Raw genomic sequence first — 21,967 nt, 5'->3', positions numbered from 1 at the left:
GCCCGTCTCCGCCGCCAGCCGGCCTCGTCCACGATCCGATCCTTCCTCAACACCACCCCACCACCACCACCACCACCACCTCCCCTCACAATGTCCTACAACATCGCCGGCGTCAAGGTGTTGAACGAACATCTGGCCCTCGGAATCTTTGCACGTATCTGATGATCTTGCCTTCATCAAAAGACGGCCGCTGACCTGCCCTCAACTCTCCTCTCATGCGCGCTCTAGGGTCTCTACGGCCTCGGAGGCTACCTCGCCATGCGCGGCGGTGACAAGAAGACGGCCACGCCCGCCAGCAAGGGCGGCCTTACCCAGACGAACGGGCCTCCTCTCAATGCTGCTAGCTCGTGAGTAGCTGCGAGTGTTCTTGATGGCAGGATAGAAGTGTTGGGAAGCTGGTGAGATGAGCAAAGTTGATATGCAGAGCACGGAGCAGATAGAGCGTTCGATTCAGGCCAGAGACACAAGCAAGGCGGTTTCACGAGAGCAAAATGTTCGTCGCTCGCAGTGAGAGACATCCGCAGCTTCAGCGTCGATCCTCCACGCGTCTCCTCGTAGAGGGAGATGCTGCGTTGGCCGTCTAGGGGGCGGGCTGGGGAGGGACAGGCATCGTCGACGATGCATACATTTATGGGGGGCATTCAGCTGACCGAGCCTTCTCTTCACCTCCTGTCGCCCTCGCAGCGAGGAGGAGTCCTTCATCAAGCAGTTCATGAAGGAAGCCGAAGGCGACAAGAATGCTCACAGGATGGTCTAGATGCCTCACATTAAGGCAGACGAATGACAATGTAGAAGATTGAGATTCAATCCATTACTTGGCAAGATGTTGCCCACAGCACGCCTAGAAATCGTCCGGATCCTCATCATCCTCCTCATCCCCACTCTCCGGATCAAAGTAGATGGTACTCTGCCCAGTCGTCCCTCTCCTCAGCCCTACTCCTTCCTCCCCGCCATGACCTCCTTCCTCACGTTCGTAGCCCTCGTAGATGCGATCAGTAGGCACAAAGGGCAGAGCCACATCGTCTCTCCTCTCTCTTTGTGACGAGGTGAGCGACAAGTTGAAAGGCAGCGATGACACCAGAGAGGCGTGCGCATCCCCTTCGGTGTTCTTTTCCGCTTCACGAAGCGAGCGATGATCGCCCATGTCCAGGGGCACAAGCGAAAGACCGCCGCCGTGCAAGCGCTGCCGCACGCCGAGGGCTTCTTCTCCAAATTTGCCGCCAGGGAGGCGATGTTGTGAGATCAAGATGGCCCATCCTCGCCCCTCGTCGCCGTTGCTGTCGTGTTGACTCGACGACCGGGAGCCCTTCGCGGTGCGCTTGGTTGCCTTACTCGCAGCTCGCTCCTTGCCTAACAAGTCGCGAAGCGTGATGCGTGACTCGACCGGGTCCCACCCTGGAGAGGCCTTCTGCCTGTTGGTATCGCTGCCGCAGATGCTCGCCCGCAGCGCCTCGATGTGCTCCCCCTCCAGCAGACTGCTCCCGTCCTGCCCAACGTCGTTGAGCAGCCAAGAGGCTGACCCCAAATCAGCACGAGCAGCAAGATGCGTCAAGATAGACCACAAGCGTGGGTCCGTCTGCATTTCGTTGCTAAAGAGCTCTGCGACATCCTCATCAAGCGCCTCAAGCTGCGCGCGAGCCGCCGCTTCAGCTGCGGCCGTAGCGTGTTGCTCTTCGCGCACCGAAGCAACATCTCTGCGCCGTGAGCTTGAGCTCGAGCTCGAGGCCTTCCCCGTGCGCGCAGCCTGCCCACGTCGCCCAGCAAGGGCAGAAGCCGCCGCCCTAGCAGCAGCAGCCTCGCTCTCCGTAGGCGAGGAAAGGTCCCGCAGCTGTTGAGCCAACTTGGCCAGGGTGGAGGCTGGACGGAGTGCCGTGCCGTACTCGCGGAGCAGATGACGCCAGAGAGAGGGCGGATGAAGCGTGACGGTCTGGACTGGGCAAGATGTGCTGCTTGAGCCATCGTCTGGTCCTCGGTATTGGAAGGGTGAAGAAGCAAGAAGGTCCATGAGCCGGGAAGAGTCGATCGGTGCGAAGGACGAGGGTGAGCTGGTGCAGACGGTGAGGACGAGCCGCGATGAGGTAGGCAGGGAAGCAATGAGGCGCTGCAAGTGGCGGTATATGACTTTGACTGGATCATGCGCGCTGCTTCTGTCCAGTAGCCCGTCCAGCGAGTCGATGATGACGGTGATGGGCTTGTCTCGCACTGCAGACTCGACCTGCGCTTGAAGCTGCTGCCAGTGGTCTTTCGCTGAGGAAGGTCCAGCTTGTACGTAATCGTCATCCTCGACCAGTATTACGCTGCTTGAAGCCGGCGAGGCGCGATGAGCTACCCTGCCCTCGCCGGACGAGAGCACAACGCAATCCTCTGAGCTACGCTGCATCTCATCTACAACAGGAGCGGCAGACTGTAATGCCGTCTCCTTGATGATGGTGATCGATGGAGCTCCATCTCTCTGACCCAGTGCTCTCAGCTCTGGATGTAGCAGGGCTACCAGCGGCGATATCGAGTCGCCCGGACTGGGCTTCATGGCGTTGCGAAGGTTGAGAAGCGAAGGAAAGGGCGATCAGACTAAGGAAGGGCAGGACCCAAAATCATGTGCTTATGTAAGCGCAAGCATGCACGGGCCGCACGGAAGGGCGAGACGAAGGCGACGACGCCGACGTCTCGTCGTTCCTGATTTCCCCCCACGCATAACTCGTCCTCGCTCATCGAGACGCAGCGGCAGTAGATCAATTTCCGGAGCAAAGACACGCAAGAGAGATCCCGCGAGCAACATATCGACCTTGCCACACTTGCCCACGTCTCTGCCTTGCTGCGTCCTCCCCGCATCACGATGAGCGGCGACGATGTTAAGCTGCAGTTTCTAGGCACCTCGAGCGCTCCTTCGGGCTCGCGCAACTACTCGTCGCTCGTCGTCCACTTTGACAGCAAGACTTCGGTCATGGTGGACTGCGGTGAGGGCACACAACAGCAAATCAACGATAAGAGGATTGGCGGTGACGCAAAGGTCTCGAGCATTCAAATGATCCTCATCACGCATCTCCACCAAGACCACGTCCTCGGTCTTGCTCCCCTCTTGACGACCCTCCTTGGCCCGTCAGCTGCTCCATCACATGACGACAAGCCGCGCGTCCACATCTTCGGCCCGCTTGGGCTGCGAGCACTCCTGCGCACTCAACTCACCCTCTGCTACACCACCCTCAACGTCAACTACACCGTCCACGAGCTGCTCTGGCCCGACCAGCAGCCTACGGGTGTCCATCCTCAGGCCAGCACGCTCGAGACGGACGTCGGCCTTGCCGGCTCGACTCACGGCCCTCGACGCGTCATACCGCAGCTGCCCCTTCACTCCAATGAGGTGCAAGGACGCGACATCTTCCTCGATCCCCCTTCCGCCTCCTGGCCCAACATCGCAGAGCTAGCCGGCTTCAAAATTAGCGCTGCTCCCATCTTGCATCGTGCGCCCACCGTTGGCTATATCTTTGCCGAAGCCCCCACGTCCTCGCCCATCGACCCACGAGTCATTGCACAGATCGATGCGCAGGCCTCGGAGATTCGAGCAAAGGGCATTTCCAATCATCGATCCCTTGTCGGCAAGCTCATCAAGGAGCGCAAGACGATTGAGCTACCGGATGGCACCAAGCTTGAGCCACCTCCTCTTGACGTGCCGTGGGTAGCAAGACGGCAGCGCAAGAATATATGCTGCTTCACACTGACTCTCCTCGCTCTCTTCCCTGCAGAGGCCGCAAACTTGTCATCCTGGGCGACACCTGCGACGCCTCCGGCGGCCTCGGAGACAGGATCGGTCTCGTTCCCCTCGCTCAAGGCGCCGACATTCTGGTCCATGAATCAACGAACGCCCACATCGACCCTGCCATCACGGGCAACGGCAAAAAGGGCGAGACGCTCGCCGACGTTACGGAGAAGGCCACCTCCCGTGGACATTCCACTCCCCAAGGGGCAGGCGCCTTTGCAGGTCGCATCAATGCCCAGCAGCTCCTTCTCAACCACTTCAGCGTGCGCTACCCTGCTCCCCCTCCTTGGCTCGCCACCGCCGGCTCCGGGACAGGCAATTGGCACGCAAACAAGGCAGGCTCGCAACAGCAGCTTCAGACCTTTGAGAAGTATCGAGCCACAATGCGTTCATTTGAGGATCAAGCCACAGCTGCTTGGCACGATGCGATGCCCAAAGACGCACCACTCGATGCTGCCTGGCGCGGCAAGAAAGCAATTGCTACGCATGACGGCTATATTCACAGTGTGCCACGCAAATTGCCCGGCCAAATGATGAAGGAGCAAGCCAACGTACCGCCTGTGGGAAGTGTCAATACAGGGGTGAGCGTGTCCACGGGGCAGCCGAGCGCCAAGCAACGCAACAAGCAGAAGTATTGGTCAAGGTGAGTGATACGAGTCTTGGCGTAATTCACGGGCAACAGCCTTCATTCAGTCTTTTCATTCATTCATCACCATCATATCGTTCTCAGGAGCAGGGGCAGAGGCAGAGGCAGAGGCAGAGGCAGGGGCACGAAGACTCACTGAAATGGACGTTGCCTTTTTTCTGCTTTTCCCTGCTTGGCTAGCATTGCATCCACTCAAGGCGGTGGCGTCTCCCCTCCCATTCGCAAAGTCAAAGGTGTCAAGGGTCTCTTCCGCCACGACTTGATCAACGGAGCACCACCTACTACACCGCAGGCAGTACCGCGCTACGGCATCTCCCCAGGAATGGCCGCCGCAGGCATGGCAGCCATTCAGGCAGGGACGGCCCACCTCGCTACAGCTACCTCCTCTACCGCGGGTGACCACGTCACCGCTGCGCGCGACGACGGCGACTTTGACAGTGACTTCGAAGGGGTGACTGCGACGCCTTCGCTCGGATATGGGCATGACCAGCAGCAAGGCGACTTCGACGAGGATGAAACAGACGCAGCCATCGATGCGAGCTTGCGCACGGCTGCCGCAGCTGCCGGTGCTGCAATGAGCGCCGAGGTCAAGCCCAAGTCGACGGACGCAACCGATCTGTCGACGATACCCAGCCCAATCCTTCCTCTACCCACACGCGAGGAAGCCAGAGGCCTCAATCAATCTCTCGCCCGAAAGAAGCTCGCCTCGATCGCTGCGGGCGAAGGCAGCGACACCGACACTAGCACATCAAGCATCGAAGAGAGTGCACGCAGCAAGTTGCGCCCCAGCTTGACGGGGGCAAGGGAGAGACGCGAAAAGATGAAGAGCATTAAGGAGAAGAATGGTCAGGGAGGCGCAGCCGGCCTTGAGGGGGGCGATGGGCAGCAAACAGGGAGTGCGGGCAGTCAGGCTGCGGAGGATAAGGGTAAGACCAAGAGCATGGGCAAGGTAAAGGGTACAAAGGGCAAGACCAAGGCCCAGGACAACAGCAAGAGCTTCTCACCCATCGAGGACGACGATGACGACGACGAGTCGGACATCTCAGACCCAAAGCTCAACGCTGCTGCGACGCAGACGTAAGCGGCGACAGGTAGCCGAGCTCTTCGCAGCGAGCGGGCCAGGCAGCAGCCCCTCTTCTGCGTCTCGATCAATCATTCAGCACACTCCAAGAAATTCACCTCAACATCGATATCCACTGTCATCCGTTCAATTACGTCATCTCATACGATCAAATTTGTGACCATCTGCACATACCCGTCCCGCTCTCTTGATTTCAAGCGCAGCACTGGATCGCCATCGCTACCTCCTTGTCTTGCTCGCTCTTACACAGCCGGATCAGCGCCCGTGACTAGCAACGGCGGAGCGTCGAGGTCGACTTGATCGCGCTTCTTGCCCTGCCACGTCCGCTATGGCGTTATAGAAGAACGAGGGAGAAGCAGCAGGACCGTCGCCGGTCGAGGTGGGGATCGGCAAAAGGCCGTAGCGCTGACGCTGAGTATGATTGCCGTCGGGTTTACCGCTGCCGCTGCCGCTGTCGTCGTGTCCGCCTTGATGCTGCGCCGAGGGCGAGGGATGCCTCGATGAGAGAGGCGTGAGGGAAGGAGGATCCGAGAGACCTGAAGAGAGGATAGATAGAGAGGCGGAGGGGCGTCTTGAGGTTTGGCCTGCATGGCGCGAGAGAACTTCGTCCTCTACATCGTTGTCGTCGCTGGATTCGTCCACCAACTCGTCTTCCTCCTCCTCCTCCTCCTCCTCCTGGTCCTCGCCTCTCTCCGCCTGCTCATCATCGTCGTCAGCTTGCTCGACTTCTTGGACCGCTCCGCCCTCTTCGCCCTCCTCGATGTCGGTGAGCAGGCCATCACTCTCAGATTCACCGACATCCATCGCTCCTCTGACCCAGACGTTGGCCTCACGCGAGCTACCAGCATCGCTGAAGAGGGTGGGACCTTGCGTTGCAGCAAAGATGGCCGCGGCTGTGAGGTCTTCATTGCCGTCTCCTCTCGCCGCTGGAGCAGAGAACTTGCGACGCCGACGGGACGTCTTGCGTGCAGGCGCTGAGGGCCGTGCGGGAAGGCGAAGGGTGATGCGCTTGACGTGGCTGTACTTGGAGGGGCCCAGTGGCGCAGCAGCGGCATTGACGGGCAAAGAGGTCCTTGAATCTTGTTCTGGGTCCAGCTCATCCTCGTCAGAATAATCATCCACGCCGACCCATCGTATCTCCTTCTCTCGATCTTTCCACTTTGCTCTCTCCTCCCTCGCAAGTCGCTTGATTACCACAATCCTCTCCCTGAGCTTGGCCAGACTATGCGTCGTCGACTGTCTATTCCCAACCAGAGGATGGTCGCCCACAGGCTCCACTCCCTCCTCATCACTTCGCACGTGCACCTCCTCGTCGCCCAGATTGGCATTGTTCGTCTTGATAATGCCGAGGGAAGAAAAGAGGAAGTGGCGTACGGAACGATGCTCCCTCTCCAACTTTGGGCCGCGAATCTGTGCACTGAGGCTCGAGACGCGAGACTTCTTCGCCCCTGGCGTAACAGGCACGGGCGGCCCTTCTCCGCCACCCGGCCCATGTAGCAGCTCCTTATAGCCCCCCTTGACAAGGCAGAGACTGCAATTGCAAATCCCCCTACACTTCGGGCAACGCCAGTGCGTGTCGCTCGGGTTCCAAGTATCGACACATCCCTCGTATGGGGCGTCCGTCGGGTCTGCAGGGTCAAAGGCACCGTACCGCACATCCATGCACCCGTAGCACCAGTGGAGAGGGCATTTGCGACAGTGCATCATTGGGTAGTCGCGTTTGCGGCGACATTGGTGACAGGAGGTGCCTTCGAGGGAGGCGCCACTCGCGGTCCAGCGGCCTGTTATTTCGACTTCAACGCCGTTGGCATTGGCGGAAAGGAGACGCTTCTGATTTTTGATGAGCTTGGACGGCTTCTCTCCCGCCGCTTTACGCTTCCCCATCTTCTTGGCGGAGACGACGAGAGGCGGTGGAGAAGGGGAAGGCGAGGGCGGCGGCGGAGTAGGAGGCTTTGGCGCTTCGACGAGGAAGTTTTCAATCAAGATGAAAGGGTCTCTTGCTCGCGGTGGGAGCAGATAGATGTACGCCAGCTCGTGCTCTGTGCCCTGCAGGGGGAGGGAAGTGGTAGTCCCGTCTTCGGCCAACTTGAGTGACAAGCGGGCATGCTGCTTGTTCGCAGCTGTGTGACTGCGGCGTCCGGATCGCTCTGCTGCTTTCCCGATTTTCGAGGGACGACCACGCTTGCGCCTCGGTTGCGTTGAAGGCCCTTCACCATGATTGTCGTCTTCGTCATCGGCATCATGGATGGTCTCGTCGGCGACTCCAGCGTGCAGAGGCGATGCAACATCTGCTCCACCTGCAGATGAAGCTCGCGAATCCTCTTTCCTGCCCGACTGTGCTGCCGTGAGCCCGAGCTGAAGCAGCATCGCCTTGTTCTTCATCAACCTCCTGTTCCTCTTCTCCTCGTAGTCAAGATCATCATTGTCGGAGTCGCTCGCCTCGGCATCTGAGCCAGGCAAAAGAGCCTGTAGCTGAGCGAGCATGGCATCCTGCTCTTCTTGGTCATGGATGTCGAAGATGGATTTGCGTGGCTCTGCGGGCTCTGGCTCCTCTTCGTTGGGAGGCGTCGGGGAGCCCATTGAGGGCGAGGAGGAGGCGGAGGGAGAGTTGCGGGTATCTTTGGGTGGCGGAGAGGCATGACCTCCTGTTGTTGCGCATTGCGAAGTCTCGGCGACGTGCTGCTTGCTAGGCTCTTCTGGCGGGGGTGTTGGCGTCTGGCAGTCGAATGAGACTTCCATGTATGCGGCTTCGTCTCCGTTGTTGAGCTCGAGTGGTAGCGGAGATACCTCTGGCTGGCAAATGGGAGGTAAAGGGGGCGTTTCTGGCTCCCATTCGCTTTCTTCCCCCCGCTGCTGATCGTCGTCGTCATCATCATCTATCGTAATTACAGCACAAGAGCCGCTGCCATTGGCTTGCTTCTCAATAGTTGGGCGAGCAGACGCGGAGGAAGAGATAGTGGGCGGCGGTGATGGGGAGAGAGAAAAGGCGCCCCAGCGTTGTGTAGCCTCTGACAACTTTGTTCGCCTCTGCGGTCGATGATTGCTAGGAGATGGCTTGATCGAATCAAGCGCCGAGGGTGATGATGGTGGCCGTACGGCGATGCGGCTGGATTGCGGTGAGCCATAGCTAGATCGCCTCGTCGTAGCCGGCATCTTATGACGATGATTGCGGGGCAGCCAAACTGCGCAGCACCATGTCGACGCACGATGTAGCTATGGAACTGTGGTGCCAAATGGGGCGTTTGCGTGTGGTCGAGGTCAGGGTGATGCCGTGGTACCAACAGACGCGCTCCACTCGACAGGCGGGAACGGGACAAGGACGAGCGGAAGGGCAACAAGACGAGACGGAACGGAAGTCGGTGAAACAAAGGGCGGCAAGAGAGGCTGGTTGAGTGAAGCAGGCCAGGCCAAGTCTTCGCGTTGGTCGCTGTTACTAAGTACTCTAAACCCTCATCACTGCCACTGGCTTGGTCATGGCCACTGCTTCTACTTCTGCGTCGGCCTCGCAGCCTACCGCGGGGCCGTCGAATGCTTCTTCGAAGCTGCAGCAGGCGGCCAGTACCTTCAAGAATCTCGCCAATCAGGATTCACAGCATCAAGACCTCGCAGACTATCTCAGTGAGTGCGCCAGGGTGCAGCGCAGTGACCATGACAGCGCCAGCTGATCACCTTGCCCCTACCTCGCACAGACGCTTCCATCAACCAGCCCTACAAGCTCTACCTTTCTCCGCCTTGGGCCAACCTTCGCAAGCTGCGAACCCTCACCATCCCAGATGCCGTCATCCAGGCGAGCACCTCGGCGCATACAGTCGCCTCGCAGGGACTCTTTCCCGAGATTGAACGAGCATGGATCATCATCGACCATCAATTGTACCTCTGGAACTACCTCGAGGGCAGCTCGTCCGCCTTCGAGTCGTATGTCCACCCAACCGACGTCATCCACGCTGTTTCGCTCGTAGCGCCAAAGCCGGGCGTCTTCATCGACTCAATCAAGCATCTGCTCCTCATCTCGACGCAAACCTCCGTCACCATCCTCGGAGTATCGCTCGAGACGTCTGGCGCTCAGAACTCGCAGCGAGAGCTGCGCCTCTACCAGACGGACTTTGTCGTCCCTTCATCCGGCGTGGTCTTGAGCGACGCTCTAGCGACAAAGGGAGGCTCACGCGTCTTTGCGAGGGGAAGCGACGCCTGCTTGTACGAGCTCTGTTATCAGGCAAAGGAGGGCTGGTTTAGCTCGAAGTGCTCGATCAAAAATCACACGAGCGCCGGAGTCATGAACCTGCTCCCGCAATGGGCCGGAGGAGCTGTCAAGCAGTCAATGGACGCCATCGCCATCGATGACTCGCGATCCCTCATCTACACGCTACATTCGAAACGATCCATTTCGATCTATTCGATCCCGGCGCAGGCCAATGCACCGCCCCAGCATATCACAACGCTCAAGGACATACATCGTACTGCCTCGCTCATCTCGCCGAATAATGCCGCGCTGCTTCGCCAAGAGGACTTTGCCATCATCTCCCTTCAGCCTATCCGCAGCCAAGAGAGCCGCACGATCTGCCTCCTAGCAGTGACTAGCAATGGCGTTCGCCTTTTCTTCACCAATCAGCGCAGCGGCTATCGCGCCTTTGCGACGCCGACGTACTCGGCCGGTACAACATCGACGCTGGAGCTCCTTTACGTGAGACCACCGCCAGCCAACGGCCTCAACCCGACGCAGACGCCGTCGGTGGCTCCAAATTTCAATGAATCTGTCGATCACCCGCCCGCCCAGCCGCCATTGCAGCGCATCAGTCACGCCCTGTACAAGGACGGGATCATGCTCGCAGCGGGGCCTTATGCCTATGAGGGAGGGCTGGACAACGTTCTTTGTATCGGGAGGTCCAATGCAACGGCTACCAACAACACGACTGTCTCTCCTGGGAGCACAAGTACAGCTTTGGTATCGAGCAGTGTCTCGTCTTCTTCTATCCAGCCAGCAGATTCTGCTGAGCAAGCGACCGACGTCCTTGTACACGGCGCTACCTGGGCCGTCGCTGAGGTCCCGCGGCAAGCAGCATCGTCGCCCAACCCGCTCGTTCGTCAAATGACGCATCTGCCGCGGACCTTCCTTGTTCTCACAAGTTCAGGTCTTACGGTCCTTGTGGAGAGACGGCCTATCGACTTGATGTGCGACCTGCTGGAGCGTAGCAGTGCAAGCAGCGCCGCAGCTGCCCCTTCCTCTGGTCCGGCCAGCGCAGATGGCGTAGGCCTAGTTGAGGTCTTCAAGCGACACGGCCAGGCGCAAAGTTGCGCAATGGCCATTGCCGTCGCCGCTCGAAATTCACACCTAGCCGCCTCAATTGAAGGCCTCCTCTCCGTCGGCTCTTCATCTTCGTCAACAGCCGCAACTCTCTCACCACAAGGTGACGCAGTCCTACATGCTTCTCGCACCTACTTCGACTATGGCGGCGCCCCGCGGTACGAGCCGCCGCCTTACCCGCATCAGCCCATCTCTGAGGGTCGAGTGGTTCTGAGTGGGCGACACGACGGGTTTGGCATCTACGCTTCGAGGCTCATCGCGTCGATGTGGGAGCAGAAGCTGAGGGATGTCAGTCGGGCTGGGGTAAGCCCCTCGTCAACGGCAGCAGTGATGGCGCGCGATCTCGAGGAATTGAGAGCCTTCGTAAGGCTGCATGGGGAGGCATTCGGACTTCAGAGCTCGTCAGGTAGCGGTGCTGCCGGGTCTGAAGGGGACAATCTGGCGCAGCGCGTCGAACAGGAGAGTCTGCGAGCGTTGTTTGCGCTGGTAGAGAGGACAATCGAAGCTTTAAGTTTCGTCACTCTTGTTGGCGACTTTGGCTGGGATAGGGTGCTCAGCAAGACGTCGGACGCAATCAAGGTCAAGGTGGAGGGGATGACATTGGCCGACTTGGTCCTCGAGCCATCATCTTCGAGCGCCTCGACAGGAGCGCCCTCATCGAGCACCACTGTAGTCACCCAGTCACAAGCTTCAACCCCGAGTAACGTCTCCCGTCCCTTGGTGGAAGCGCTCATTGATCTCCACTCCACTTCATCGACCACCTCAGCCGGAATGGACGTCATTGCCGACCTTCTGCAGTCGCAATGTCCGTCCTTCTGCGACGCAAACGACGTGCGCATCTACAAGGCGCTGGAGTGCATTCGACAAGCCAAGGAGTCCTCTCCAGGCCCGCGCCGAGATGAAGCACTCAGGGAGAGTGAGCACCTCATGACCCGCTCCAGCGGTCGGCTGCCGTTTGAAAGACTACAGGAAGTGGTCGGATTGTGGAGAGATATGGACTGGGTGGCTGGTGCGATCCATCTGCCGCTGAGATGCGCGAACGAATGGGATCCACACGGCCTCGCCAGGGCGTATAGAGAGGAAGGTCTGCCCGACAATGACTCTGCTCGGCGCTCGGCCTACGACAGAGCCATGCGCTGCTATCGGCTCGTCCTGGACACTCTGCGCATTCTTGACGAGAAAGTCGAAGCGGCTCAGCGCACCAGCGGCGGCAGCGGGAATGTCATCGCCCACCTAGAGGCACTCCGCGGCACCGCATACAGTATCGTGCAATCCTCTCCGGACCCGCTCCTGCACGAGTCCCTCTACGAGTTCCTCCTCCACTCCGGCAGGCGAGAGCAGCTTCTTGAGCTGCGCACCCCTTTCCTCGAGGCTTACCTGCAGCAGGAGCCCTTGACCCTGGAGAAGCTAGAGATGCTCTGGCAAACCTACACGAGAAGAGGCCAGGGAGCAGCAGCAGCGCGCGTGCTTGTCGGATTAGCAGAGAGCTCAGAGCTCGATTTGGGACTGTTTCAAAGGCTGGAGTACCTCACCCTCGCCGCGAACAATGCCAAGTCTGCCTCTGCGGGGGCGAGCCAGCTGAACGGCAACGGTGAGGATGGGTTTCACAGCACTGTCTCCTTTGTCACGAGCATTGAAGAAAAGCTCGAGGTAGCTCAAGTGCAGGTCGAAGTGTATCGAGCACTCACGGACCTTCCCGCCGATCAATTAGACGAGGAGCGGAAGCGCCCGCTCCTCGAGGAGCTCGACGCCGCTTTGCTGGACATCTCCACGCTTTACCGCGACTTTGCCGACCCATTGGAGCTCTTCGACGTCAAAATCCTCATTTACCATGTAGCAGACTTCAGAGATGAAGGGCTGATTGCGGACACGTGGGAGCAGCTGCTTGCGCGGGCGCATCAGGATGGTCAGTCCAAGGGGGCGGCGAGATCATTGGAGCATGTAGGCTCTGTAGTCGTCGAGCTGGGCAGGCGCTTCATGGGAGCGGGTACGGGTGGAGAGTCGCTCGCTTGCCCGGTGGACGTGCTAGTCAGGAATCTCGAGCGGTACGCTCTCATGCAGCAGCAGCCCTCTTCGGGCTCAAGCTCAGCAAGTAGCATGCCCCGCCACTGGGCCATCAGTACGATGCTCTCTGCCGGTGCCGCGCCAGAATCAGTCTTCGACACGCTCGAGTCCCTCTTCCAGAGTAAGGTCGAGCCATGGCAATCGCGCTCTTCGCTCGTCTTCCTACTGGGGGACACGCTCGCCCTGCTGAGGGCTTGGCTAGGTGCGTACATCGCTGCGGCTTCTATGGGCTCGTCGGTGAGCGGCGGCAGCAAAAGGGCGTCTATGCTCGGCGCTATGGGTGGCAGCGGGTTCGGAGCGGCGGCATATGAGGATGCTACGACGACTGCGCTTGTCTCCACACTGCTTCAACGCGGCGGGCGGGCCTCGTCGCTCGCCTTCCCTGCCAAGCGCATCGATGACGCCCTGACGGCTTACCTGGTCAGCTTGAACAGCCTGCTGAGCGGTGGTGGTGGTGGAAGTGGAGGCATGGAGGCAGAAACGAGAGAGACGGTCAGTGGGATGAAGGTGCTGCAGGATAGATTAAGGAGCTTCTTTTGAGCGGAGCGAATGAGAAGAGAGCGGGATGGAGCATTCGCCGCAGCGAAGGGGAAAGCAAGAGAGACAATGACGCCCCTGATGGTCACGATCGCAATTGCATCATGCTCGCAACGGACTGCATCGCGCGTAGGAGAAGCTTGACGAGATGGAATATGACTGCACTGAGCGTGGAATCTCCCCTTCCTCCCCCGTCATTATTTCTTGGCCTTCGCCTTCGCCTTTGGCTTCTTCTCCTTGATCATCTTGTCCTTCCCCACGTCCACATCATCGTCGTCGTCACTCATATCCTCGACGTCGTACTCTCCATCGTCCTCGACAATCGCCTCCTCAACATCAGGTACCCCGTCACCCTTGAGCTGCTTCGCTTTTGCCCTCGCCGCTCCAGCCTCGCCCTTCTGGAAGGCGATAGGGTGGGAGCGTCCATTATAGCTGCGAGTGAAGGCGGACTTGGTCGCAGTGGGCACCTTCTTCATACGGGCATCGCCATTGTGCTCGCCAATGCCGAGCTCAAGCACATTGTCTCTGTCCTCTAGGCCGAGGTAGTACTCGTCCATCACCTTGATCACCTCCTCGATTGCCTCTTCCTTTTCCTTGTTATCGACCAGCGGACGGGAGAGTGCGTCGAAGAGATAAGGAGCGTAATGCTCACGCACCTCCCACTTGGAGCCAGAGGCTGAGAGACGCATCTTGACTTGCAACTCGACTGTGGCCCGAGCTAGGCGTTGTTGCTTTGAATTGTTGCCGAGCCAAGCAGGGAAGGCGGGCCCCCACCTGTTGTCCCCCTGTACGGTCATGCCGTGCATAAGGGACATGGGCTGGACGGTGCTCACAATGGCGTGCAAAGGCATGAGGCCCCAGTGCTGTTGTGGTCCGTGGATCATCGAGTCGACCACGTCCCCATCTGAGATGCTGGACGCGGCACGATTGGCGAGCTTGAGAGCTTCGAACTCTTTTTGCTTCTCGTTCTTGATGCTCGAAACTCGCTGCGGTTGCTGACGAGCGTAATTCTCTGCAACGAAAAGAGGGATGATGTTCGGGTCCTGGAAGTAGTAGTCGGCTTTCGCATTGAGATTCTTTTTGGATGAGGCCGCCCAGGTCCCGTGCGAGGAGAGCTCGCTGTACACGTTGAACGGGTTCCCGACGCCCTCCTTCATGTTGGCCGCGCCCAAAGCTTTGCCCTCGTCGAAGGACATCGTGGCCTTCTGACCAAGGCGGAAAGTAGACAGCATGTTGATGACTGAGCGAAGGTCGCTCTGAGCTGAGAGGATGAGCTGGTCCATGACATTCTTGTCAATCTTGAGCTTCTCGCGGTAGGCGATGGTGAGAAGACGTGCGCGGACCGAGTCGGCCTTTGGACGCTGAAAGGGCAGAGCATAGGATGTGTTCTGGAAGGGCTTCATCTTCTGACTCTTGGCATCGTTGGCGATGAGGATGATGGGAATGCGCGTCTTCTTGATTAGCTGGTTGATGGCGCCAATGCCGCCGCGGTCACCGCCTGACATGCCGTCCACCTCGTCGAGAATGAGAACGCTGCGATCGGTGATCGTCACGCCCTGGACTTCCATCTTGCCTCCACCACCGCTGCCGTTGTACCAGCCGTCCAAGCTCTTGTTATTGATGACATTCTTGAGGCTGTCCTCGATGAGTCTTTTGCTGCGCGTGTCACTAGCATTGAGCTCGATGGGCGCGTAGCCGCACAGTTTCGCCATGAGATGAGCCGCCGTCGTCTTGCCGATACCGGGTGGACCAGAGATGAGCATGGCGCGATAGATGTTCGTAGCGTTCTTGCCGGGCTTCTTGAAGTTGGCGGCCAGCGAGGAGGGCCAAGCTTCTAGCCACTCTTTGAGCTTCTCGATCTGCTTGTTGTTCCCCATGAGATCCTTCGCTTGCGAGGGGGCGTATTTGACGGTCCACAGCGACTGCAGATCATGATCGACGGCCTTGGGTCCCTTGCTTCCCGTGCCAGCACCGTTTTCGCTGACCTCCATCTTTGCCGCCAGCTTCATGATCTTGTCCTTCTCTTCTTGAAGCTTTCTCTTCGTCTCCTCGTCCATAGGTTGATCCCCGCGGCTGCGAATGAGGTCAAGCAAGCCGTCTTCGGTGAGGGTGTCGATCTTGGCCTCTTTGATCTTCTTCAGCTTGGAAGGACCTGCATCCTCGCCGAGAACGACAAATGACGTCTTGGAAGACGGAGCACCAGTAACTTTGGCGCCTAGACGCTTGACCAAGGCTTGGGCATCTTCGCGTGCGAGACTCTCGAGTTGGCCGGTGAAGACGAAGGTCAGGCCGGCGAGGCAGTTGGGCTTGCCCTCAGGAATCTCCTTCGAACCGGGATTGCTTGGACCTTCTGCGGCGCGAGCTCGCGAGGCTGCGAGGGCGGCTTGGTCGACCTTGTTGTCTGCTGAAGTGTCCTTCTTGGCGGCTTGCTTCTTGGGTTTCTCGTCTTGTTCCTCGTCGTCGAGGTCAATGGCCGATGCCTTGGATCCACCTGCGTTGGCACCAGCTGGTTTCTTCGGTGCGCCTTTGGCTGGCGTGCTCTTGGCCGAGGCGGTCTTGCTCTTCTTCTTTGGTGGCTCGTCTTCATCTTCGTCTTCATGCTCAAAGCCGTCATCATCGTCGTCGCCTTCCTCATCCTCATCCTCGTCTTTGACCTTGCGGCCCTTTCGAGCGGGAGGGGCCTTTGGTGCAGCCCGCTTACCCTTGGCTTTTGGTGCCTCTTCCTCATAGTCATCATCGTCGTCCACGTCGATCACTTCCTTCTTTGCTCGCGACGATGAGCTATTCTTCTGCGTGTGTCGGCAAGCGTGGCGGCGGGTTAGTGGAGTAGGCGCTGTTAGCATAGCTGACGCTCGACTCACCTTGCCACCAGAGGCAAAGTATTTAGATTGACCTGCGCTGCCATCGCCTGCCTTGGACGATGTCGCGACCATGTTTGAGTCTTCGTCGTCGCTGTCGTCCTTGATTGGAGCTCGAGATCTAACAGGTCTGCGAGGAGGTCAAGAAGCTCTGCGATGTGAGCACACGGAATCTGCTGTCAACCCTCCATCTGCCACCACTCACGGCGCTTTGCTCTTGACGGGAGACAGCTCTGGTGACTTTGCTGGCGTGTACCCTCGAACAGTGATCTGCACAAGACGAATCGAGGTCATTTGGTCAGCTCGCCGAGTCCAACACGTCTCGCGCCGCGTTACGCAGCGTTTCATCGCGTCTCACCTTGCTGTCGACTTCCTTGATAATAGGTGCAGGTGGTGAGGCCGCCTTGGACGAGGATGCTCCTCCCTTTGACTTTGTGTCTGCTTTGGCACCCTTTGCCTTCTTTGCCGGGCTTGGTGTGGCACTGGATGATGAGCCTCCACCAGCGGACGGCGCTTCTTCAGCCCGAGTGATCTTTCCTCCTGAAAAGTAGCCTGCAAGTGAGCCTTGGCCTGAGATCAACTTCGATCCCTTTGGTGGCATCGGACAAGCGACGGCGACGAGAACGATGAAGGCGGGTATGGACGAGTCGATTGAGGGACGAAGAAAGGAACGAGGTATCGAGGAAAGCCCACTCTACGCTCAGCCAATCCACTCTCGACATCGACGCGATCGGCCCTCGCGCCACTTCCGCTCCACGTTCACGGTGGCCCGCACTTCGCCATGAGCAATGGGCAGCACCTCACAAGCATACGAGCACACAATGGCATGACAGCATATCCTGTCTCTATGAGTAGTCCGTATATTGTACATGGCTCATGCTTCGGCCCTCTTGTTCTGCTTCTCCCTCTCCTCTCTCTCTTCCTGCTCTTTCTCCATCTTCTGTAACTGCAAAGAAAAGCGACTCTTGGCCCGAATCTGCTTTCCGTAGAAGAAGAGCACAAAGGGCACAACACCCAAAGCCGCACCTAAGAAGCCTGCAAGACTTGACGCCCAGTGATAGCCTAGGTGGCCCTCGTAAACTTGCTCGGCGAAAAGGGGGACCGCCATTGCGAAGAGGTTACGCGAGAAGGATTGCGCGGCGAGGGCTGAGGATGCGTAGGTCTGCAATTGCCAGAATCAAGGGTCAGAAGGCTGCTTGCTTTGTGTGCGTTGACACACCGACTCACCAGATACGAATCTGCCAGGTAATTGAAGACGGCCAGGTAGACTCCATGCACTCCCCACATTAAAATGACGATGCCCACGATCGGCCCCGCAATGCTAACGTCAGAGTATGACGTCCAGCCGTAGATGAAACATCCGACAGGGAAGGCGACAGCCGATCCCATAGCGAGGTACAGCCTGGCCTCTGGCCCCTTGCGTGCGACGTTGCGCATGTAGAGGCGGTTCTGTATGGAGTTGGTGAGCTGGCCTAGCACGGCGGCGAAGACGATGGCCAGGAAGACGAGACCCGTTTGTCCCTCGGTGAAGCCGTGCAGAGCAGCAACGAGGCCGATGCTTTCGAGGAGGGAGAACATGACACCCCTGTGCAGCGAGAGGGAGGCAAGAAGTCAGCTAACAGATACTTCCTCTTTCGATGCCGCTGCATCGACTCACCAGAGCAGTGAGATCCAGAGCGAAAAGAAGAGTACGATGGGCTCCGACACGAGCAACCAGAGCGGCCTTGTGAGCGACACCTTAAGCAGGACAGCCATGGATGCTCTCTCCTCCTCTGCCCTCGCCTTGTACCTCTGATCTCCCGTCTCCTTGCGCAGCTTCGCCGCCCTCCTTGCAAGCAGCACGGAGCCCCTCGTCTCGCTGAGGAAGACGACCATCGCGAGAAATCCTCCGCCAGTAAAGATGGCCTGGATGTACTGAATCCACCTCCAGCCCAAGCTCTGTCTCTGCGCTACCCATCCGGCCCAGAAAGGACCGAATCCTGTGCCTGCAATGGCTGCCGTGGCAAAGAGCGCCATTGGACCGCCACGATCTTGAGTCTGAAAGATGTCGCTCAGCAGGCCACCGGTGAGCGTCGACCCCGTAGAGCCAAAGGCTCCCTGCAGGAATCGTCCGATGAGAACTGTAGAGATATTGTCTGCAAATCCCACGCAGAGGAAGAAGATGGTGTAGAGCAGGTGACTTGCAAGGAAAATATTTCTTCTCCCGTAGGCCTCAGAGAATGGGGCGAGGATCAGTGGCGGCAGACTAAAACCGAGTGCATAGAGGGAAATTCCAGCCAAGCTAAGCTCGTGTCGATTGTTGAGGTCACTTTCCATGCCTGTGATCCCCTGCACGTACGCTCCTGCCGTAGCAGCTACTTCGGCGGTGAAGAAGACGCCTAGAGCCGTAATGATGCGTTTACGTGCGGGGGAGAAGTTGAAGGGGTTCTCCGGGTCGTCGGGGGCAAAGTCTACCCAGCGGACGTCGTCGTTGCCCGCAGCATCGTTGGTGCTGGGACCCTTTTCGCCCATTGTGGTGGCAGCCCCGCCTGGCGAGCCATTGTGCTCGTGGGGGGCGGACCCTGAGGTGTCGTCCATCGTGCGGTCCTCGTCTGATGGACTGTGCCGCAGCTGCTCTCCTCCCTCGGCGCCATCCGGAGGACCAGCATCCATTCCTGCTCCGACAGGTGCGCCGGGCACGTTGCTAGGCGGCGAACCCTTCTTGGCAGCATGGCCATGGCTGTCTGTAGCTGAGTCCTGGATCTGCGTTGCTGAGGACGATGATGAGGATGAGGACGGCATTCTCGCAGCGAGAGGCGCTGGATTTCGAATATTGGCGACTGGATGGTGAGCAAAGGGTTGCTTGCTTGCTCTCTATGTAGACGAGAGGCGGAAATTCATTGGGAGCGAGTCGAGCGTGATCCAGAGAAAATGCAGTTGCTAGAGATGATGACTTGTGACGAATGTTCAACGAGTCAAAGTGATGGCTGAATGCACGAACATGCGTGAGTGTGAGTGCGTGTGAACCTCATCCTGGTCGCCGCCGCCTTCGCCGTCGTCTTTGTGAGCCGACCCTGACTGAAATGGCCTGACGTGAAATGCCCGTCGACCTCGAGTAGACTACCGCCGGCCGCCCGCTCCGTCCGGCCTTTGTGTTGTTTACCCGGCGCGGATAGGACGGCCCTTGCCCCTCGAGACTTGCGATTGCGATCGACTGAATAGCCTATTCCAATCGGGCCTAAGCTCGCGCCTCACGCTTGCGCTCACTCACAGGTCCGTGGCATCGCATCTCACAGCGTAGCAACGAAGAGTACAGCTTATTCATTTTCGCATCGCATCGCGTCGCAGACGATCTGCAGAAGAAAGTTGGGTCAACATAAGAAGAGCAAAAAGGGAATCATCATCCGTCGCCGGCTCGAAGAGTAAAAGGGGCGGTGGTGTGCACTTGAAAGAAAGACGAAGGAGGACGAAATGGAGAACGCGGAGAGACTTGATAGAGCGTGAACGATGAAAGGCTTGGAGGCGTAAGGCAGGACTCTGTCCGTTGTGGGATCCTGAGTGGTGTGGTGGGGCCGGCCCGGTAGAGATGTTGAGAAGAGTGTGGGTGCAGGTGACGTTGAAGGTCGTGAAATCCGTGTTCTCGATTGCTCAAAGCATGTTGGCCTCGCGGTAGCCCACCACATCGTCTTCATTCAAGCTGCTGCCCGTCACACTGCCGTGCGTACGGTGGCCCAGTCCCGGCTGCGGCGTGTATAGGGTCCTCATCGCCGTCGAGCTGCCCGTACGGTTGTGAGTGCCCTGCGCACTCCCTGATCGAATGGCAGCGTACTGCTTCATGGCGTCGTCCGGCGACGTCAAGTTGGAAGGCGGAGCCATGCCTGTCGACATCTGCTCGTCCCCTCCCTCGCCATTGAGCATGCGTACCGCAGGGTAGTCTGCCATGGACTCTCGGTTCGACATTGCGCTCGTTGCACGCATGCGGTCTTGCACGTCATTGGCTCCCAAGGCATGAGCCCCGCCGACATCGTCGTCGGCCAGCTCCTCGGCATCGTCATAGTCCTGCGTCGCGTCGGCGTAGGCGGCGCTGTCTCGCATCCTGTACGATGGGTCGACGGCGGGGACGGCCGGAGCGTCCGGGTCGGCGGCCGAGTAGACGGAACGCTGACGACCGTTCTGACCGACACGAGGGATCGACGCAGAGTTCTTGTGTCCACGAGTGAAAGAATGTTCCTGCTGGCTCGAGGGAGCAAACGAGATGCGGGAGACGCGGTCGCCAGCCGTCTCGTTGGCAAATGAAATCCTCGACTGACGGTTTCCCTCGTCGTACATCGACTGACCCCTCGGCCTCGCCTGCATCTCGTGCTCGTCGACAAAGTCTGGCTCGACGTTGTCGATGCCGTGAATAGCGCGAGCTGCACCAACACCTCGTCCTGCGAAGTTGGTGCTAGCAACGCTGCGCGTGTCTGCATTCGCGCGTGCAAAGTTGGCAGAGGGGCGAGCAAAGTTGCCCGAGGGGCGCTGCGCATTGTAGTATGAGGCGGGTCGACTGCCTGGTACTGGACCTGCTGAACCATCACCACCGCTCGTCCAGTCGAGGGAAATGCGTGACATGCGCTTGTCCATGTGGTCGGCCCAGTCTGCTGTCTTGTTGTTACGGTTGATGTGCAGCTTGCGGATGAAGATGCCCAGGGCGACGACGACGACAATGATCGGGCAAACGATAGCGGCCGTCTTTCCTGCTCCCGTCAATTGGCCTCCCTGGATGAAGGCTTGGATAAGCTTCTTGGTCTCGCTCGATTGGACGGCATCGCTAGGGGGGTCTTTGCCCGGAGCTGGAGCCGTGTAAAGGGCCTACAAGTATGCGATGGACAAAGTGGATCAGCACATGGACGAGCTCTTCGTATCGTCTTTGAATCGCCTGCACTAACCTGAAAAGTGGGCCCAACAGGGTTCGACGAGTCCCACGGCTCATTGCCAGATTTGACGATGTTGAGACTCAAAGGCGTCTGCTGTGAGAGCGTAGTGGTGACGTTCCACCATGCAGGCTTGAGCTTGATATCGTAGGAGCCCTTGTCAGCAGGTACCTCGACCCAAGCGTGAATGGGTAGGTTGGCTTTCGCAGACGTAGGTGCATACAGGTAGATGTCGATCTTGTTGGTACCAGAGTCGAGGCAGGTCTTGTCCCACTTCACGATAGTGTTGACAGAAGAGTCGACGACATCTGAAGCAGTCGGATATGTGTAGAGGGCTTGACTGGCGCACGCAACCTCATCGGCTCGTTTTCGCAGCGAGCCGCCCATCAACACGTCCATGGTGAGAAGAGAGGAGGGAGGAAGTAGCGGTTTTGCTTGGTTCGTTGATGCTGCCCTTGCCTGAAGAGAGCTGACGTTGATGTGAGAGAGGGAAAGAGCGTAAAGTTATTGGTGCGTGGAGTGGTAGGAGATCGGGAATGAAGGGAAAAAGGTACAATTGACGGTAGCGTCGAGTGTCGGGCGGGGTGTGAGGACGACGAGGAACGAGTGAAGGCGCCGCGCCGCTCTGGCATGCCCGCCCGCGCTTTGTTGACGGAGTGAGGAGAGGGGCCAGCTTCGAAGCATCCTGCCAGAGGGTCTGGCAGTGAAGAGGGGTCAATGAGGCGAGGCAGCCGAGTGCTGCTCTGCTCTCTCTTGGCGGGGCGGCCCTGGTGCTGCTCCCGTGGTTCCGCCCTGCTGCTGCGTCGCAGCGAAGCAACTCAACAGAACAGGCA

The 21,967-nt window shown here is 58.7% G+C and overlaps 9 protein-coding genes across 9 annotated transcripts; 4 read left to right on the top strand and 5 right to left on the bottom strand.

The window, feature by feature from the left end:
• Positions 1 to 61: 61 nt before the first annotated feature.
• BDZ90DRAFT_231564 (hypothetical protein) lies at positions 62 to 1,199 on the top strand. Its single transcript, XM_025505909.1, has 3 exons — positions 62 to 150; positions 229 to 347; positions 685 to 1,199. Exons 1-3 carry the CDS (start codon positions 91 to 93, stop codon positions 755 to 757), a joined length of 252 nt encoding a protein of 83 aa, XP_025363192.1. The 5' UTR covers positions 62 to 90; the 3' UTR covers positions 758 to 1,199.
• Positions 676 to 2,560, bottom strand: BDZ90DRAFT_152205 (hypothetical protein). Its single transcript, XM_025503544.1, has one exon. The coding sequence runs from the start codon at positions 2,525 to 2,527 to the stop codon at positions 842 to 844; it is 1,686 nt and encodes a 561-aa protein (XP_025363191.1). The 5' UTR covers positions 2,528 to 2,560; the 3' UTR covers positions 676 to 841.
• A 127-nt stretch (positions 2,561 to 2,687) lies between these two features.
• Positions 2,688 to 4,702, top strand: BDZ90DRAFT_231562 (hypothetical protein). Its single transcript, XM_025505908.1, has 3 exons — positions 2,688 to 3,669; positions 3,741 to 4,397; positions 4,485 to 4,702. The coding sequence occupies exons 1-3, from the start codon at positions 2,834 to 2,836 to the stop codon at positions 4,537 to 4,539; spliced, it is 1,548 nt and encodes a 515-aa protein (XP_025363190.1). The 5' UTR covers positions 2,688 to 2,833; the 3' UTR covers positions 4,540 to 4,702.
• On the top strand, positions 4,267 to 5,646 carry BDZ90DRAFT_231561 (hypothetical protein). Its single transcript, XM_025505907.1, has one exon. It carries the CDS (start codon positions 4,723 to 4,725, stop codon positions 5,479 to 5,481), a length of 759 nt encoding a protein of 252 aa, XP_025363189.1. The 5' UTR covers positions 4,267 to 4,722; the 3' UTR covers positions 5,482 to 5,646.
• On the bottom strand, positions 5,582 to 8,791 carry BDZ90DRAFT_231559 (hypothetical protein). The gene has a single exon (XM_025505906.1). It carries the CDS (start codon positions 8,632 to 8,634, stop codon positions 5,737 to 5,739), a length of 2,898 nt encoding a protein of 965 aa, XP_025363188.1. The 5' UTR covers positions 8,635 to 8,791; the 3' UTR covers positions 5,582 to 5,736.
• Positions 8,792 to 8,954: 163 nt separating this feature from the next.
• Positions 8,955 to 13,387, top strand: BDZ90DRAFT_259610 (nucleoporin-domain-containing protein; the record flags this gene model as incomplete). Its single annotated transcript, XM_025508177.1, has 2 exons — positions 8,955 to 9,099; positions 9,171 to 13,387. 2 exons carry the CDS (start codon positions 8,955 to 8,957, stop codon positions 13,385 to 13,387), a joined length of 4,362 nt encoding a protein of 1,453 aa, XP_025363187.1.
• BDZ90DRAFT_251194 (DNA replication factor C, large subunit) lies at positions 13,304 to 16,910 on the bottom strand. The gene is made up of 4 exons (XM_025507723.1): positions 16,601 to 16,910; positions 16,448 to 16,512; positions 16,246 to 16,372; positions 13,304 to 16,173 (listed from the first exon to the last, which is right to left on the bottom strand). Exons 1-4 carry the CDS (start codon positions 16,841 to 16,843, stop codon positions 13,582 to 13,584), a joined length of 3,027 nt encoding a protein of 1,008 aa, XP_025363186.1. The 5' UTR covers positions 16,844 to 16,910; the 3' UTR covers positions 13,304 to 13,581.
• Positions 16,911 to 17,116: 206 nt separating this feature from the next.
• BDZ90DRAFT_218910 (MFS general substrate transporter) lies at positions 17,117 to 18,753 on the bottom strand (the record flags this gene model as incomplete). The annotated part of the gene is made up of 3 exons (XM_025504382.1): positions 17,117 to 17,404; positions 17,470 to 17,827; positions 17,900 to 18,753. The coding sequence occupies 3 exons, from the start codon at positions 18,751 to 18,753 to the stop codon at positions 17,117 to 17,119; spliced, it is 1,500 nt and encodes a 499-aa protein (XP_025363185.1).
• Positions 18,754 to 19,536: 783 nt separating this feature from the next.
• BDZ90DRAFT_231555 (hypothetical protein) lies at positions 19,537 to 21,920 on the bottom strand. Its single transcript, XM_025505905.1, has 2 exons — positions 21,150 to 21,920; positions 19,537 to 21,072 (listed from the first exon to the last, which is right to left on the bottom strand). Exons 1-2 carry the CDS (start codon positions 21,531 to 21,533, stop codon positions 19,870 to 19,872), a joined length of 1,587 nt encoding a protein of 528 aa, XP_025363184.1. The 5' UTR covers positions 21,534 to 21,920; the 3' UTR covers positions 19,537 to 19,869.
• Between the last annotated feature and the right edge of the window lie 47 nt (positions 21,921 to 21,967).

This window comes from Jaminaea rosea (assembly GCF_003144245.1).
Source record: "Jaminaea rosea strain MCA 5214 unplaced genomic scaffold BDZ90scaffold_4, whole genome shotgun sequence".
In the NCBI taxonomy this organism is placed as follows: domain Eukaryota; kingdom Fungi; phylum Basidiomycota; class Exobasidiomycetes; order Microstromatales; genus Jaminaea; species Jaminaea rosea.
Note: the sequence above shows the minus strand (reverse complement) of the source record. Positions and strands in the feature narration are given on the sequence as shown.

Bases quoted from the DNA above. Each gene is read 5' to 3' on its own strand.
- BDZ90DRAFT_231564 (XM_025505909.1), top strand. From the start codon at position 91: ATGTCCTACAACATCGCCGGCGTCAAGGTGTTGAACGAACATCTGGCC. The intron at 151-228 runs GCACGTATCTGA...TGCGCGCTCTAG, and splicing joins ATCTGGCCCTCGGAATCTTT to GGTCTCTACGGCCTCGGAGG. The intron at 348-684 runs GTGAGTAGCTGC...TCGCCCTCGCAG, and splicing joins CCTCTCAATGCTGCTAGCTC to CGAGGAGGAGTCCTTCATCA.
- BDZ90DRAFT_152205 (XM_025503544.1), bottom strand. From the start codon at position 2,527: ATGAAGCCCAGTCCGGGCGACTCGATATCGCCGCTGGTAGCCCTGCTA.
- BDZ90DRAFT_231562 (XM_025505908.1), top strand. From the start codon at position 2,834: ATGAGCGGCGACGATGTTAAGCTGCAGTTTCTAGGCACCTCGAGCGCT. The intron at 3,670-3,740 runs GTGGGTAGCAAG...TCTTCCCTGCAG, and splicing joins CCACCTCCTCTTGACGTGCC to AGGCCGCAAACTTGTCATCC. The intron at 4,398-4,484 runs GTGAGTGATACG...TATCGTTCTCAG, and splicing joins AAGCAGAAGTATTGGTCAAG to GAGCAGGGGCAGAGGCAGAG.
- BDZ90DRAFT_231561 (XM_025505907.1), top strand. From the start codon at position 4,723: ATGGCCGCCGCAGGCATGGCAGCCATTCAGGCAGGGACGGCCCACCTC.
- BDZ90DRAFT_231559 (XM_025505906.1), bottom strand. From the start codon at position 8,634: ATGCCGGCTACGACGAGGCGATCTAGCTATGGCTCACCGCAATCCAGC.
- BDZ90DRAFT_251194 (XM_025507723.1), bottom strand. From the start codon at position 16,843: ATGCCACCAAAGGGATCGAAGTTGATCTCAGGCCAAGGCTCACTTGCA. The intron at 16,513-16,600 runs GTGAGACGCGAT...CGTCTTGTGCAG, and splicing joins TCAAGGAAGTCGACAGCAAG to ATCACTGTTCGAGGGTACAC. The intron at 16,373-16,447 runs GTGAGTGGTGGC...ACCTCCTCGCAG, and splicing joins CCCGTCAAGAGCAAAGCGCC to ACCTGTTAGATCTCGAGCTC.
- BDZ90DRAFT_231555 (XM_025505905.1), bottom strand. From the start codon at position 21,533: ATGGACGTGTTGATGGGCGGCTCGCTGCGAAAACGAGCCGATGAGGTT. The intron at 21,073-21,149 runs GTTAGTGCAGGC...GCATACTTGTAG, and splicing joins CTGTTGGGCCCACTTTTCAG to GCCCTTTACACGGCTCCAGC.